The sequence below is a fragment of the Trachypithecus francoisi genome, unplaced genomic scaffold (assembly GCF_009764315.1).
Source record: "Trachypithecus francoisi isolate TF-2019V2 unplaced genomic scaffold, Tfra_2.0 Lachesis_group17, whole genome shotgun sequence".
NCBI lineage: Eukaryota > Metazoa > Chordata > Mammalia > Primates > Cercopithecidae > Trachypithecus > Trachypithecus francoisi.
Window position 1 is genome coordinate 19791289 of NW_022681462.1, and position 18230 is coordinate 19809518.

The 18230-nt window shown below is 43.5% G+C and overlaps 1 protein-coding gene across 7 annotated transcripts in view; it reads right to left on the reverse strand.

Moving 5' to 3' along the window:
* NFU1 (NFU1 iron-sulfur cluster scaffold) overlaps nucleotides 1-18230 on the reverse strand; it is a 46554-nt gene that overhangs the window by 18502 nt on the left and 9822 nt on the right. For all 7 annotated transcript variants that reach the window (XM_033239296.1, XM_033239297.1, XM_033239302.1 and 4 more), the window contains 3 exons: nucleotides 14447-14582; nucleotides 9906-9972; nucleotides 4884-4998 (listed from right to left, as the gene is read on the reverse strand). In XM_033239296.1, coding sequence (XP_033095187.1) covers nucleotides 4884-4998; nucleotides 9906-9972; nucleotides 14447-14582 — 318 coding nt within the window. The remainder of the gene's footprint in view (nucleotides 1-4883; nucleotides 4999-9905; nucleotides 9973-14446; nucleotides 14583-18230) is intronic.

Below are 18230 nucleotides of genomic sequence, written 5' to 3' on the forward strand. Positions count from 1 at the left end.
TGACAATATCTTTGTGATACTGGAGAAAGGAAAAACTTCATTGACAACAAATACAACAATATCAGCAAATACTTATGGAGCTTTATGTATAGTCACTCTTCCAAGTGCTTTACACTAAATAACTTACTAAAACAAGGTACAAAAGGCACAAACCACAAAGGAAAAAGATGAACAAATGTAACCACATTAAAATGAAAATTTTCTGTATGACAAAAGACATCATAAACAAAATGAAAAGTTAAGTCACAGTTAGGGAGATATCATTTGCTAAGAAAATACCTAACGAAGAATTAATATTCAGAATATTTATATATAGACAGAGAAAATGAGACTTTTTTTCTTTTTTTTTTTTGAGAGCGGAGTCTCGCTGTGTCGCCCGGGCTAGAGTGCAGTGGCGCGATCTCGGCTCACTGCAAGCTCCGCCTCCCGGGTTCCCGCCATTCTCCCGCCTCAACCTCCGAGTAGCTGGGACTACAGGCGCCCGCCACCGCGCCCGGCTAGTTTTTTTGTATTTTTAGTAGAGACGGGGTTTCACCGTGTTAGCCAGGAGGGTCTCGATCTCCTGACCTCGTGATCCACCCGCCTCGGCCTCCCAAAGTGCTGGGATTACAGGCTTGAGCCACCGCGCCCGGCCTTTTTCTTTTTTTTTTAAGAGATGTGGCCTAGTTCTATCAAACAAGATGGAGTGTACTGGCGTGAACATGGCTCACTGCAGTCTCAGCCTCCTGGGCTCAAGCGATCTTCCCACCTCAGCTTGTCAAGTAGGAGGGACTACATGCACGCATCACCATGCCCAGCTAATTTTTGTGTTTTTTTGTAAAGACAGGGTTTCGCCACATTGCCCAGGCTAGTCTCAAGTTTCTGAGCTCACAATCTGCCGCCTTCACTTCCCCAAGTCCTGAGATCACAGGTGTGGAGCATAGTGTCCAACCCAGAATATTTTTTAAAAACCTGCTTAATATAAAAAATACATATGGGCCAGGTGGTGGTGGTTCATGCTTATAATCTCAGTACCTTGAGATGCTGAGGCAGGAGGATCACTTGAGGCCAGGAATTTGAGACCAGCCTGGGCAACATAATAAGATCTCATCTCCACAAAAAAAAATTTTTTTGGGGGGGGATGGAGTCTTGCTCTGTCACCAGGCTGGAGTGCAGTGGCGCGATATCAGCTCACTGGAACCTCTGCCTCCCGAGTTCAAGCAATTCTCCTGCCTCAGCCTCCCAAGCAGTTGGGACTACAGGCACGTGCCACCATGCCCAGCCAATTTTTGTATTTTTAGCAGAGATGGGGTTTTACCATGTTGGCTAGGATAGTCTCAATCTCTTAACCTCGTGATCTGCCCACCTTGGCCTCCCAAAGTGCTGGGATTATAGGCATGAGCCACTGTGCCAGGCCTCTACAAAAAATTTTATTTATTTATTTATTTTTTTTAATTTTTTTTTTTTTTGAGATGGAGTCTCACCCTGTCGCCCAGGCTGGAGTGCAGTGGCATGATCTCGGCTCAGTGTAACCGCCACCTCCCAGATTCAAGCAATTCTCCTGCCCCAGCCTCCCGAGTAGCTGGGATCACAGGCACACGCCACCATGCCTGGCTAATTTTTGTATTCTTAGTAGAGATGGGGTTTCACCATGTTGGTCAAGCTTGCCTCGAACTCCTGACCTCATGATCCACCCACCTCGGCCTCCCAAAGTGCTGGGATTACAGGCGTGAGCCACCATGCCTGGCCAAAAAATTTTAAAAATAAAAACATTAAACAGGCATGGTGGCAGGAGCCTATAATCCCAGCTGCTTGGGAGATGGAGGCAGGAAGATTGCTTAAGCCTGGAAAGCTGAGAATGTAGTGAGCCATGATCATGCCACTGCACTCCACCTTGGGTGACACAGCAGGTCACTGTCTCCCAAAATAAAAAGACACGTAACTCAATTTTGTTTTTAAGTAGAAAAGATAAAAATAGAAAATTTACTGACAAGAAAAGTAAACGGCCAATAAACATATGAAACTCTTCACACTCAGTATTAATCAAGGAAATGCAATTATAACAAGATACTGGCTAGGCGCAGTGGCTCATGCCTGTAATCCCAGCACTTTGGGAGGCTGAGGAAAATGGATCACGAGGTCAGGAGTTCGAGACCAGCCTGGCCAAAATGGTGAAACCCCGTCTCTGCTAAAAATAGAAAAATTAGTTGCGCATGGTGGCAGGTACCTATAATCCCAGCTATTCGGGAGGCTGAGGTAGGAGAATCGCTTGAAGCCGGGAGGTGGAGGTTGTGGTGAGCCGAGATCGCACCACTGCAGCACTCCAGAGCCTGGGCAAGAAGTGTAAAACTCTGTCTCAAAAAAAAAAAAAAAAAGAAAACAACAACAACAGAAAACAAGATACCATTGTATACCCAACATACAGGTTAAAAAAGAAAAAGAAAAAGAAAAAGAGACACTAAATGATGACAAAGATCAAAGATGTAAGAACATTGAAATTCTTACAATATACTGCTAATGTGCACTTAATTAGATCAACTTATGATATAACAATTCCACTTTTAGGAACATAGCCTAAAGAAGCTCTCAGCCAGGCACAGTGGTTCATGCCTGTAATCCCAGTACTTTGGAAGGTCAAGGCGGGTGGATCCACCCGAGGTCAGGAGTTTGGGATCAGCCTGGCCAATGTGGCAAAACCCGGTTTCTACTAAAAATACAAAAATTAGCTGGGCGTGAAGGTGCATGCCTGTAATCCCAGCCACTCAGGAGGCTAAGGCAGAAGAATTGCTTGAACCTGGGAAGCGGAGGCTACAATGAGCTGAGATCACGCCACTGCACTCCAGTCTGGATGACAGAGCAAGACTCTGTCTCAAAAATAAATAAAAATAAGGCCGGGCGCAGTGGCTCATGCCTGTAATCCCAGCACTTTGGGAGGCCGAGGCAGGCGAATTACGAGGTCCAGAGTTCAAGACCAGCCTGGCCAACATGGTGAAACTCCGTCTCTATTAAAAATACAAAAATTAGGCCGGGCGCGGTGGCTCAAGCCTGTAATCCCAGCACTTTGGGAGGCCGAGACGGGCGGATCACGAGGTCAGGAGATCGAGACCATCCTGGCTAATACGGTGAAACCCCGTCTCTACTAAAAATACAAAAACTAGCCGGGCGAGGTGGCGGGCGCCTGTAGTCCCAGCTACTTGGGAGGCTGAGGCAGGAGAATGGCGGAAACCCAGGAGGCGGAGCTTGCAGTGAGCTGAGATCTGGCCACTGCACTCCAGTCCGGGCGACAGAGCGAGACTCCGCCTCAAAAAAAAAAAAAAAAATACAAAAATTAGCCAGGCATGGTGGTGGGCGCCTGTAATCCCAGCTACTTGGCAGGCTGAGGCAGGAGAATCGCTTGAACTCGGGAGGCAGAGGTTGCAGTGAGCTGAGATCATGCCACTGCACTCCAGCCTGGGCAACAGAGCAAGACTCCATCTCCAAAAATAAATAAAAATAAACAAACAAACAAACAAAGAAGCTCTCCACATATTCACAAACAGACTTGCAAAAGGATGCCCACTACAGCAATGTTTTCAATAAAAAATTAGTACAAAACTTTACTTGAACATAACAAATTAACTATACCTTATTCCTATAATGAAATACTATCCAGCACATAAAATGAGTAAACTAGAACTATATTTTTTGAAATGGATATATTTCAAAAATATCATACTTAGTAAAAAAGGCAATTAGAAAGCATAACACAAGATATTTAAGGTTGGGCACAGTGGTTCACGCCTGTAATCCCAGCATTTTGAAAGGTCAAGTCTGGCAGAACACCTGAGGTCAGGAGTTCAAGACCAGTCTGACAAACATGATGAAACCATCTCTACTAAAAATACAAAAATTAGCTGGATGTGGTGGTGCACACCTGTAATCCCAGCTACTTGGGAGGCTGAGGCATGAGAAACACTTGAACCTGGGAGGTGGAGGTTGCAGTGAGCAGAGATCGCGTCACTGCACTCCAACCTGGGTGACAGAGTGAGAGTCTGTCTCTTTAAAAAAAAAAAAAAACATATTTAAAACTTAAGAACAAAAACTAATACTACATATTCCCTGCAGAGACTTACATGTATAGTATAAAACAAACCAAGTTTCACATACCTCTGGAACTAGAAAGGGAAAAGGGATGGGGGTATAGCGGTTTTAGCTGTTTCTTTTTTTTATTTACTTTATGCTCTAGAATCTGACACTGTATGTTTAATATTTTATTTTAAATGAGTCTAAAGCAACTGTGGCAAAAGATAAATAACATTTGTTTTGTTTTTCCCAAAAGCCCATTCTGTAACTTAATTAACATTTGTTAGATATGAGTGGAGGGCAAATTGGTGAGCATGATATTATTTTCTGCATGTTTGAAAATTTTTGGCCGGGCGCGGTGGCTCAAGCCTGTACTCCCAGCACTTTGGGAGGCGAGACGGGCGGATCACGAGGTCAGGAGATCCAGACCATCCTGGCTAATACGGTGAAACCCCGTCTCTACTAAAAAAAAAATACAAAAAACTAGCCGGGCGACGTGGCGGGCGCCTGTAGTCCCAGCTACTCGGGAGGCTGAGGCAGGAGAATGGCGTAAACCCAGGAGGCGGAGCTTGCAGTGAGCCAGGATCCGGCCACTGCACTCCAGCCCGGGCGACAGAGCAAGACTCCGTCTCAAAAAAAAAAAAAAAAAAAAGAAAATTTTGGTTTTATACAGTAATGCCAATTTATACACAAGTTTCCAAAATGAATATAAATTTGCAGAGCTAAATATATTAAATGATAGAATTCCAGGTTCCTATGACTTCTAAAATCAAGGTAAATGTGAAGAAAATAGAAAAGTCTAAAAAAAGGACAAATTTTAATTACTCAATACAATATGTTACCTGCTTCTCCTGAAGGTGTTTCCTCAGTAACTAGGGGTAAGCCAGATGCAAAGAAGTCCATGATTGTTGCATAAATATCTGGTTTCAGTAAATTCCAGTCTAAATCTTCATTTTCCTATAAACATTTAAAGGAAAATGTTGTATTTGCAGGCAAGGGCAAAGACCCATACAGAACACTACCTTATACCTCTTTTTTTTTTTTTTTTTTGAGATGGAGTCTCACTCTGTTGCTCAGACTGGATGGAGTGCAGTGTCATGATCTTGGCTCACTGCAACCTCCGCCTCCTACGTTCGAGCAATTCTCCTGCCTCAGCATCCCAAGTAGCTGGGACTACAGGTGTGTGCCACCACAGCTGGCTAATTTTTTGTAGTTTTAGTAGACATGAGGTTTCACCATGTTAGCCAGGATGGTCTCGATCTCCTGACCTTGTGATCCGCCTACCCCAGCCTCCCAAAGTGCTGGGATTACAGACGTGAGCCACTGCGCCCGGCCCCCTTATACCTCTTAAGAATCTTTTCCTGGCCAGGTATCTTAGTTCATGTCTAGTCCCAACATTTTGGGAAGCTGAGGCAGGAGGATAGCTTGAGTCCAGGAGTTCAAGACTAGCCTGGGCAACACAGTGAGACTTCATCTCTTTTCATATTTTTAAAAATAATAAATAAATGGAAAGGAAGAAAGAAAAAAGAGAGAAAAGAAGCAGAAAAAAGGAAAGGAGAAGAAAGGCAAGCAGGCGGGCAAAGGGAAGGGGAAGGGAAAAGGGAAAGGGAAAAGAAAATAGATAAAAATAAGAAAAGAGGAAAGGAAAGGAAAAGAAAAGAAAAAATATCTTTTCCTGTATACACACTATACCTATGCAATGGCAACCACTTCTGGAGAATATATATTAGCTCCACATCTTAAAGGGTCCTGTTTAAATGAATTTCAGAAGATAAAATCTTAAAGATTCCCCCATTCATTAACTAATTCATTCACTTATCAAACTTCCATTGTTTTAATTTGATTTAAATGATTAAAAGACATTTTTTGTGATGTGAAGACAAAATATTAAATGGATTTTCTGTCTTTAAAGAGGATGATAAAGAGATACCCATTCTCTTAAAAAAATAGGATGTAATTGCTTGACCAAGTATACAGAACAGCCTACAACTATTCAAAAAATTTACTTACATATATTACTTAAAGTATATGAAAGAAATTCGGCTGGGCGTGGTGGCTCACGCCTGTAATCCCAGCACTTTGGGAGGCTGAGGCAGGTGGATCGCCCAAGGTCAGGAGTTTGAGACCAGCCTGGCCGACATGGTGAAACCCCATCTCTACTAATAATACAAAAATTAGCCAGGCATGGTGGCAGAGGCCTGTAATGCCAGCTACTCGGGAGGCTGAGGAAGGAGAATCGCTTGAACCTGGGAGCCGGAGGTTGCAGTGAGCCGAGATGGCACCACTGCCCTCCAGCCTGGGCGACAGAGACTCTGTCTCAAAAGAAAAAAGAAACAATATAGAGATAGTACATAAAAGGTGACATAAATGGGGGCTGCTAAGGTTATAAAAGTAAAACTAGTGAAATATCTTAGTGATTGGGAATGGAAACTAGTTCTAGGTAATAAATCATTTGGAAAATAAATCAGAGTGTTAACTCAGATCTTCAATAAATAGCAGACTCTACTAAATAGGAAAATATTGGTAATAAAAATAAGAAAAACATCCTAAAGTTGTCTGAATGAGAAAAAAAGGCAGCATGTAAGCTGCAAATATACATATACATTTAGAAGAAAAACCACAAATGATGCATAAAGAAATCTAATTATCAACTGGAAATCAGAAGTAGAAACAGGTGGTTGCTGAAGACATTCAGTAAAATGTGACAGTCCATGATGAGAAAGGTTACTGAAAGAAAACAAAACAAATCCAGTATTCCGTCTATTAAATACCAACGTGGGCAGACGTGGTGGCTCACACCTATAATCCCAACATTTTGGGAGGCTGAGACAGGAGGATTGCATGAGCCCAGGAGTTCGAGACCAGCCTGGGCAATATAGAAGGACACTGCCGCTACAGTTAAAAAAAAAAAAAAAAGAAAAAAAATTAGCTGGGCATGGTGGCATGCACCTATAGTCCTAGCTACTCGGGAAGCTGAGCTGGGAGGATTGCTTGAACCTGGGAGTTAGTGGTTGCAGTGACCCATGATCGCACCACTATATTCCAGCCTGGGAAACAGAGCAAGATCCCATCTATATGTATGTGTAGATAGATAGATACACACACACATACATATATAAGTATCAACATATACCCTAACTTGAGATATTATCTATTGGTTACGTCATTTCACTTAAGAAAAAATTGCAGAGCTAGGGCAATTTCAAATAGGGTAACTAAATAATGAAAGTAAGAGAGCTGGCCGGGTGCGGTGGCTCAAGCCTGTAATCCCAGCACTTTGGGAGGCCGAGACGGGTGGATCACGAGGTCAGGAGATCAAGACCATCCTGGCTAACACGGTGAAACCCCATCTCTACTAAAAAATACAAAAAACTAGCCGGGCGAGGTGGCGGGCGCCTGTAGTCCCAGCTACTCGGGAGGCTGAGGCAGGAGAATGGCGTAAACCCGGGAGGCGGAGCTTGCAGTGAGCTGAGATCCAGCCACTGCACTCCAGCCTGGGCCACAGAGCGAGACTCCGTCTCAAAAAAAAAAAAAAGAGAGAGCTAAAAGATGACTTACTAAATCTAATCAAGAAAAACAGGAAAAAAGAAACAAAAAAAATTTACCTATAAAAAATTTTATATAGCATAGGCTATATGTAAAAGAACTAAATAACTTTTAAAAATAAATATATAATTTCCCACTTATAACTAGTTGTAAGAATTAGATAACATATATAAGCACTAGTGCCATATCTGACATTGAATATATTAAAAAATGCTTATCCCTTCTTCCCCTTAAAAAATATGGAAGAAAGAAAACTGAAGAATGGGGGACTGGATGTGGCGGTTCACACCTGTAATCCCAGCAGTTTGGGAAGCCAAGGTGAGCAGACTGTTTGAGCTCAGAAATTTGAGACCAGCCTGGGCAACATGGCAAAATCACATCTCTACAAAAAATACAAAAATTAGTTGGACATGGTGGTATGCACGTATAGTCCCAGCTACCAGGGAGGCTGAGGTGAGAGGATTGCTTAAGCTCAAGAGGCTGAGGCTGCAGTGAGCCTAGATCATGCCACTGCACTCTGACCTGGGTGATGGAGTGAGACTTTGTCTCTAAATAAATAAATAGCTACAAGAGAATACTAGACTAGATGACTAGATTTAACATGTCACTAACGCAGTAAGTCCACTTTTTTTTTTAATTTTTTTTTTTTGAGATAGAGTCTCACTCTGTACCCAGGCTGGAGTGCAATGGCCCGATCTCGGCTCACTGCAAACTCGGCCTCCCTGGTTCACACCATTCTCCTGCCTCAGCCTCCTGAGTAGCTGGGGCTACAGGCACCCGCCACCACACCCGGCTAATTTTTTTGTATTTTTAGTACAGACGGGGTTTCATTGTGTTAGCCAGAATGGTTTTGATCTCCTGACCTCGTGATCCACCCGCCTCAGCCTCCCAAAGTGCTGGGATTACAGGCTTGAGCCACCGCGTCTGGCCCCCAGTATGTCCAATTTTAAGGACATAAAGAGCTCAGACTAATCCTTTCAAATTGCTTAAAGGTAGTTTAATAAATACTTGCAATTTTCACACACTATCAGGCAAGTGATTTAAGTTCAGCAGATATATGTCAATCAACAGATATAAAAGGATACATAGGCCGGGCGCGGTGGCTCAAGCCTGTAATCCCAGCACTTTGGGAGGCCGAGACGGGCGGATCACGAGGTCAGGAGATCGAGACCATCCTGGCTAACACAGTGAAACCCCGTCTCTATTAAAAAATACAAAAAACTAGCCGGGTGCGGTGGCGGGCGCCTGTAGTCCCAGCTACTCGGGAGGCTGAGGCAGGAGAATGGCGTAAACCCGGGAGGCGGAGCTTGCAGTGAGCTGAGATCCGGCCACTGCACTCCAGCCTGGGCGACAGAGCAAGACTCCGTCTCAAAAAAAAAAAAAAAAAGGATACATAGTTCAAATTTAAATAGTTCATGTCCCATTAATCTAGTAGTCATAAAAAATGGAACAGGCCTTTCTAGCAGATACCGCCTCGACTGTTGAAAAACACAGCAGGCCGGGCGCGGTGGCTCAAGCCTGTAATCCCAGCACTTTGGGAGGCCGAGACGGGCGGATCACGAGGTCAGGGGATCGAGACCATCCTGGCTAACACGGTGAAACCCCGTCTCTACTAAAAAATACAAAAAACTAGCCGGGCGAGGTGGCGGGCGCCTGTAGTCCCAGCTACTCGGGAGGCTGAGGCAGGAGAATGGCGTAAACCCGGGAGGCGGAGCTTGCAGTGAGCTGAGATCCGGCCACTGCACTCCAGCCTGGGCTACAGAGCGAGACTCCGTCTCAAAAAAAAAAAAAAAAAAAAAAAAGAAAAACACAGCATATTTTGGCCGGCATGGTGGCTCACGCCTGTAATCCCAGCACTCTGGAGGCTGAGGCGGGTGATCACCTGAGGTGAGGAGTTCTAGACCAGCCTGGCCAACATGGCAAAACTCTGTCTCTACTAAAAATACAAAAATTAGCAGGGCATGGTGGCAGGTGCCTGAAATCCCAGCTACTCGGGGTGGCAGGGGGGCCAAGGCAGGAGAATCGCTTGAATCCGGGAGGCGGAGGTGGCAGTGAGCCAAGAGCACCATCACACTGCAGCCTGGGGAACAAGAGCAAGACTTCGTCTTAAAACAAAAAAAAAAGAAAAGAAAAAGAAAAACATAGCATATTTCACTTGATTTTTCTGACATTTAGAGGGCAAGAGAGTAAGACCCTGTCTCAAAAATAAAAAATAAAAATTAAAGAACAGAAAAATGGAAATGTTGGAGAGAGAGGCACTGCACTCAAAAAAAAATGAAAAGTATTTCAAGTCTTATTTTATATAATCCTATGTTTACCTTTGTGACAGTGATGAAATCTGGTCCAAAGAAGACACTTTTTACTCCTTCAATCCTAAATAACTGCCTGCAAAAAAAGAAAAAAATAAGAGATACTAAAATGCTTGATTATGGAAAAGTTCAAACATACACAAAAGTAGAGAAAAGTAAAAAACTCTCCACATATCTCTTGCAGCTTTAACAATTATCAACTCATGGCCAATTTTGTTTTATATTCCTACTCTATGATTTAGCAATCCCACTACTATTTACCCAAAAGAAATAAAAACACATGCTCCACAAAGACTTGTACATAAATCTTTATAGCAGCTTAATTTAAAATAGCCACAGATACAGAAAAATATGGAAATGTCCATCACCTGGTGAATGAATAGACCGCTATATCTATACTATCAATCATTCATTCAACCAATATTTGACACCTACTAAGTGCCAGACACTGTACTAAGCACTAAACAGACTATTTTCTTTTTTTTTTTTCTTTCGAGATGGAGTCACCCTCTGTCACCCAGGCTGGAATGCAGTGGTAAGATGTGGCTCACTGCAACCTCCACCTCCCCGGTTCAAGTGATTTTCCTGCCTCAGCCTCCCAAGTAGCTGGGATTACAGGCACCTGCCATCACACCCAGCTAATTTTTGTATTTTTAGTAGAGACAGAGTTTCACCATGTTGGCCAGGCTAGTCTTGAACTCTTGATCTACCCGCCTCGGCCTCCCAAAGTGCTGGGATTATAGGCATGAGCCAGCACACCCGGCCTAAACAGACTATTTTCAAAAGACTACCTTGAAAAGAGATTTTGCCAAATGAACATCTGACAGAAATAATCTCTAACTAATCTATAACTGAATTAATTGGGGCTTTTTTACTTTTACATTTTTAATACAAAATATGAACTCATCCTTGATGTAAATGTTTCAAACAATAAAATTTAAATGCCCCTTGACCGCCCCTACCAAATCCTGTTATCAGTTTCGTGTGTCTTCTTCCAGATCTTTTTGTCAGTGCATTTGTTGTTCTGTGGTTTTTGCTTTCATATACATAATATCATATTGGACTCACTGTTCTGCAAGTTGCTTTCTTCACTTGTATGTCTCATATGTCTTTCTATGACAGTAAATACATCCCTGCACATATCTTGGGCACATGTGCAAGTAACTTCTAGGCTAGTAACCCAGTAGTGAGTTATGGAATCATGTATGTAGTGACAGGGTTTTATTTAATAAAATAAAACAGAACAACAGAAAGAGATGAAGAAAGGAAATTTAAGAATCTATTATCTATTGTAAGGGTGAAAAAAGAGTGAAAACTATCCCATCAAACACTTGTATCTCACACATACACACACACGATGTAAAACACTTTTTACTGTGACTTATATCAAAAAAGTATGAAAAACAGCCTGTAATTCCAGTACTTTGGAAGCCAAGAAGGACAGATCACTTGAGCTCAGGAGTCTGAGACCAGCCTGGGCAACATGATGAAAACCAGTCTCTACAAAAAATACCCAATTTAGCCAGGTAAGGTGGCATATGCCTATAGTCCCAATTACTTAGGAGGCTGAGGCAGGAGAATAGCTTGAACCCAGAAGGTGGAGGTTGCAGTGAGCCAAGATCATGCCATCACACACCAGCCTGGGCAACAAAAGTGAAATGTTATCTCAATAAATAAATAAAAATTAAAAATAAAATATGAAAAACAAACACTCTAAGATATATTCTGAGAAGTGATATGTTTAAGTAAAAAAAAAAAAAGTACTTTTTTTTCTTTTTTTTGAGACGGAGTCTCGCTCTGTCGCCCAGGCTGGAGTGCAGTGGTGCGATCTCGGCTCACTGCAAGCTCCGCCTCCCAGGTTCACGCCATTCTCCTGCCTCAGCCTCCTGAGTAGCTGGGACTACAGGCGCCCGCCACCCTGCCAGGCTAATTTTTTTTTGTATTTTTAGTAGAGACGGGGTTTCACCATGGTCTCGATCTCCTGACCTTGTGATCTGCCCGCCTCGGCCTCCCAAAGTGCTGGGATTACAGGCGTGAGCCACCGTGCCCGGCCTAAAAAAGTACTTATTAATTATAATTTTTTTTTTTTTTTTTTTGAGGCGGAGTCTCGCTCTGTCGCCCGGGCTGCAGTGCAGTGACCGGATCTCAGCTCACTGCAAGCTCCGCCTCCCGGATTTAGGCCCTTCTCCTGCCTCAGCCTCCCTAGTAGCTGGGACTACAGGCGCCCGCCACGTCGCCCGGCTAGTTTTTGTATTTTTAGTAGCGACGGGGTTTCACCGTGTTAGCCAGGATGGTCTCGATCTCCTGATCTCGTGATCCGCCCGTCTCAGCCTCCCAAAGTGCTGGGATTACAGGCTTGAGCCACCGCGCCCGGCCTAATTATAAATTTTAAAAACAATTCCAGAGCTTAGCAAATCTTAGGTTCCTTAAATGAGACATATAAAATGGCTGTATGTATAGAAACAGCAACCTAAGCTCTGTTTTCCGAGTATCCCTGGCAATCAGATTGAGGCTTCAGTTCCCAAATATTTCAACTGATGCTGACTCTAATATTCTTTATTATTAACTTCTCTATCAGTTAAAAAGAGCTTCATCCCAACAATTTTATCATTTGTGCTTTTTTTTTTTTTTGAGACAGTCTCACTTCGTGGCCCAGGCTGGAATATAGTGGTGCAATCTCAGCTCACTGCAAGCTCCGCCTCCTGGGTTCACGCCATTCTCCTGCCTCAGTCTCCCGAGTAGCTAGGACTACAGGCGCCTGCCACCACACCCGGCTAATTTTTGGTATTTTTAGTAGAGATGGGGTTACACTGTGTTAGCCAGAATGGTCTCGATCTCCTGACCTCGTGATCCGCCCACCTCGGTCTCCCAAAGTGCTGGGATTACAGGCGTGAGCCCCTGCGTCCAGCCCTGTGCTTTATCATCTCTGACATACAGTAGTCCCCCCTTATCCCCAGGGTATCCATTCCAATGGCCCCAGTGGATCCCTGAAACTACACGTAGTATTAACCCTGCAAGTACTATGTTTTTTTCCTGTACATATATATCTATGATAAAGTTTAATTTATAAATTAGGCACAGTAAGAGATTAACCACTGATAATAAAATAGAACAATTATAACAATACGCCAGCAATATGCCAGCATCACTACTTTAAGAGATGGCTACTAAGTGACCAATGATGTGGCGAGGGCAGTGGGGGGGGGGGGTCAGCAGAGGGGAGGGCACAGGCAGACAGATAGTGTGTATGACATGGATACACTGGAAAAGGGATAATTTATGCCCTAGGGAGGACAGAGCAAGATTTCACCATGCTACTCAGAAAAGCAGCACAATTTAAAACTGATGAATTGTTTATTTCTGGAATTTTCCATTTAATACTTAGACTATGGCTGATCTTGGGTAACTGAAACCAGGGAAAGTGAAACCACAGATAAGGGGGGACTGCTGGTTTAAACATGCCTTTATCTGGTGAATTTTAAAACTGTCCCTACTGACTAGTTTTCATTTATAGTTCTGAATAGAGTATTTAAGAAATTATTCCATCTAGAAAGAACTACAAATTCAACTACCCTTATGAATAAAATAAGCAAGTTCTCATTATTCTTAAAAATCAGATTTTTAAGATCTGAAGTGGAAATTTACCATATTTATCAATTTGATGAATATTTTTTCATAAGTAAAAACATAAGTCTTTATTTATTCATGCTATAGGTCTCTCAAATATATCGCTCTTCAGGAGAAATTTTTTTAATATCAACTCTCATTTTTCTTTTCTGAGACAGGGTCTCACTCTCATGCCTAGGCTGGAATGTAGTGGCACAATCATGGCATCACAGCTCATAGTTTCCTTAACCTCCTGGGTTTAAGCGATCCTCCCACCTCGGTCTCCCTAGTAGCTAGGACTACAGACATGTATCATCACACTTGGCTAATGTTTGTACTTTTTGTAGACAGGGTTTCACCATGTTGCCCAAGCTGGTCTCAAACTCCTGAGCTCAAGTGATCCCCACCTCCTCAGCCTCCTCAACATTTTTGGGTTTTTTCTGAGACAGGGTCTCACTCTGTTGCCCAGGCTGGAGTACAGTGGCACCATTATGGCTCACTGCAGCCTCAACCTCTCAGGCTCAAACGATCCTCCCATCTCAGGACCCCGCATAGCTAAGACAAGAGGTACATACCATCACACCCAGCTAAATTTGTGTGTGTGTGTGTGGTAGAGATGGGATCTCTGTGTGTGTGAGTGTGTGTGTGTATGGGGGGGAGTAGAGATGGAGTCTTGCTATGTTGCCCCGGCTGGTCTCAAACTCCTGGACTCAAGCAATCCTCCCACTTCGGCCTCCCAAAGTGTTTGGATTACAGGTGTGAGTCACTATAACATGCCTTACTATTTTTTTTTTTTAAATCTCTCATCTGAAAAGAAATTATTCTCTACACTTAAAAAAAAAAATGCAGTGCACACAGAAATGCAATAGTTAAATAACGTTGTCTTAACCCCAAAGTCAGTTATTTATGTTTCTTGGTAAAAGCAAATGAAAACAGTAATATACCTAGCCAGAGGGGAGCGAAATGCTGCAGCTGGGGTGGGAAAATCCATGGTCCTTGTCTCAAGAACTGGTTTTCCTGGTATAAACTTTAAGCTGTTGGGATTTGGAGTATCCTGTGTTTGAATAAACATGTATCTCACTAAAAAAAGGAAAAAGAAGAAAATGTTATTCTAGAAAAAAACAGTTAACAAGTTTATGGACTATGACGTGCTCATTTGCACAGAACCAGAAGAAATAAGAAAAACTGGGGAAAAACCCAAGACTTTATTGCCCTGACAAAGCATTTATAAAGATAAGAAAGAAATATATTAATATATAGCCGGCCGGGCATGGTGGCTCAAGCCTGTAATCCCAGCACTTTGGGAGGCCGAGACGGGTGGATCACGAGGTCAGGAGATCAAGACCATCCTGGCTAACACGGTGAAACCCCATCTCTACTAAAAAATACAAAAAACTAGCCGGGCGAGGTGGCGGGCGCCTGTAGTCCCAGCTACTCTGGAGGCTGAGGCAGGAGAATGGCATAAACCCGGGAGGCGGAGCTTGCAGTGAGCTGAGATCCGGCCACTGAACTCCAGCCTGGGCGACAGAGCGAGACTCCGTCTCAAATATATATATATATATATATATATATATATATAGCCGCCACAGTTGCTCACACCTGTAATCCCAGCACATTGGGAGGCCGAGGCAGGTGGATCACGAGGTCAGGAGTTCAAGACCAGCCTGGCCAAGATGGTGAAACACTGTCTCTACTAAAAATACAAAAATTAGCCAGGTGTGGTGGCAGTCGCCTATAATCCCAGCTACTTGGGAGGCTGAGGCAGAGAATTGCTTGAACCTGGGAGGCAGAGGTTGTAGTGAGCCGAGATTGTGCCACTGCACTCCAGCCTGGTGACAGAGTGAGACTCCGTCTCAAAAAAAAAAAAAAGAAATATATCAATATATTTAAGTATGTAGAGTTTTCTATTAATCTCTGGTTTTTTGTTTTCTGGGTTTGTTTGGTTTTTTTTTTTCTTTTTTTGAGACAAGGTCTTGCTCTGTTGCCCAGGCTGGAGTGCAGTGGCACAATCACGGTTCACTACGACCTCAAATTCCTGGGCTCAAGCAATCCTCCCATTTAAGCCCCAAAAGCAGCTGGGACTACAGGCGTGCATCATCACGCCTAATTAATTTTTGTATTTTTTTTGTAGAGACAGGGTCTCACACTGTTGCCCAGGCTGGTCCCAAATTCCTGGACTCAAACGATCCTCCCACCTCAGCCTTCCAAAGTGTTGGGATTAGAGCATGAGCGCTGTGCCCAGCCAATACTCTGATTATTTAAATAGTTGTGTTATGAAACAGATTACAGAAATAGTCTACACTTAAGTCTTACATATATTCGTAATTCAGGAGTCCTATACATATTCTATTTGGTGACTTTGTACCAATGGCTATCATAACCATAGATCACTTACTGCTGACATTAATACAGTAAAATGCTACATTCTCTTCTTTCCAAAGTGCCACCATTATTTTAAAGACAATAAAGTTAGCAATTTATAATAGTAATAATAAATATTTATTGTGTGCTTATTATATGCCAAATACAGAGTCAAAGGCAGTTTTTTTTTTTCTTTTTTTGAGGCGGAGTCTCACTCTGTCGCCTAGGCTGGAGTGCACGATCTCGGCTTACTGCAAGCTCCGCCTCCCGGGTTCACGCCACTCTCCTGCCTCAGCCTCCCGAGTAGCTGGAACTATAGGCGCCCACCACTACGCCTGGCTAATTTTTTTTTGTATTTTTAGTAGAGATGGGGTTTCACCATGTTAGCCAGGATGGTCTCGAGCTCCTGACCTCGTGATCCACCCGCCTCAGCCTCCCAAAGTGCTGGGATTACAGAGGTGAGCCACCATGCCCGGCCAAAGGCTTTTTAAAAATTTTTTTTTTGTGGAGGTGGAGTCTCCTAATGTTGCTCAGGCTGGTGTCAAACTCCTGGCCTCAAGTGATCCTCCCACCTTGGTCTCCCAAACTAAAGTATTGACATTACAGGTGTAAGCCAATCATGTCCAGCTCTGGGGCCAAGTGCTTTATTTATTTATTTTTAATTAATTACTTTTTTTTTTTTTTGAGGCAGAGTTTTGCTCTTTTACCCAGGCTGGAGTGGAGTGGCACAATCGTGGCTCACTGCAACCTCCACCCCTCGAGGTTCAGCTGATTCTCCTGCCTCAGCCTCCTGAGTAGCTGGGATTACAGGCACAAACCACCATGCCCGGCTAATTTGCTAATTTTTGTATTTTTTAGTAGAGACAGCGTTTCACCATGTTGGCCCAGCTGGTCTTGAACTCCTGACCTCAGGTGATCCACCCGCCTCAGCCTCCCAAAGTGCTGAGATTACAGGCGTAAGCCACTGCACCCGGCCTAATTTTTTTTTTTTTTTAAACTGTGTTTCACCACGTTGGCCAGGCTGGTCTCAAACTCCTCGCCCCAAGTGATCCACCTACCTCAGCCTCCCAAAGTGTTGGGATTACAGGCATGAGCCACCGTGCCTGGCCCAAGTGCTTTAAATGCATTTATGCCTTTAACAACCCTGTAAAGAAGGAATTCTTATTCCCATTTTACAAATGAAGACCCAGAGGCACAGTAAGTAACATAACAAAATACAACATAAGCAAGAATCTATGCAAATTACTTTCTGGGATATTTAAAATATATCTTTTTTGTTTCGAGACAATGTCTCACATTGTACCCAAGCGAGAGTGCAGTGGCACAATCTTGGCTCACTACAACCTCTGCCTTCCGGATTCAAGCAATTCTCATGCCTCAGCTTCCCAAGTAGCTGGAACTACAGGTGTGCACCACCACAGCCAGCTAGTTTTTGTTAATTTTTTGTAGAACTGGGGTTTCACCATGTTGGCCAGGCTGGTCTCGAACTCCTGGTCTCAAGTGATTCACCCACCTTGGCCTCCCAAAGTGCTAGGAAGAAAGGCGTGAGCCACTGTGCCTGGCCTAAAAGATATCTTTACAGATTCTTCTTTTTTGAGATGGAGTCTTACTTTGTCACCCAGGCTGGAGTGCAGTGGCGTGATCTCAGCTCACTGCAACCTCTGCCTCCCGGGTTCAAGCAATTCTCCTGCCTCAGCCTCCTGAGTAGCAGCTGAGATTACCAGCATGTACCACCATGCCCAGCTAAGTTTTGTATTTTTAGTAGAGACAAGGTTTCACCATGTTGGCCAGGCTAATCTCGAACTCCTGACCTCAGGTGATCCACCCGCCTTGGCCTCCCAAAATGCTGGGATTACAGGCATGAGCCACTGTGCCCGCCAACTCTTTTCTTATAATATCTTTTTTCTAGGACCATGATTAGATTGAGAATTGATTCACTAAAGCAATAAAGAGATAACACAATCTATAATTTCCTATCTTGCTATTATGACAACAGCTTGCAGGACGAAAAGGACAGTATTGGCGTTTTAATAGTTTTAAAACTATTAAACAGACCTGATTATTCATTATGAAAATGAACCTTCTGGCAGGGGGCAGTGGCTCATGCGTGGAATCCTAGCACTTTGGGAGACCAAGGTGGGTGGATCACGAGGTCAGGAGTTCAAGACCAGCCTGGCCAACATGGTGAAACCCCGTCTCTACTAAAAAAATACAAAAATGAGCCAGACGTGGAGGTGTCTGCCTGTAACCCCAACTACGCAGGAAGCTGAAGCAGGAGAATCGCTTGAACCCCAGTTGCAGTGAGCCGAGATTGTGCTATTACTCTATTACTCCAGTAATAGAGAGAGAGTAGGTCTCAAAAAAAAA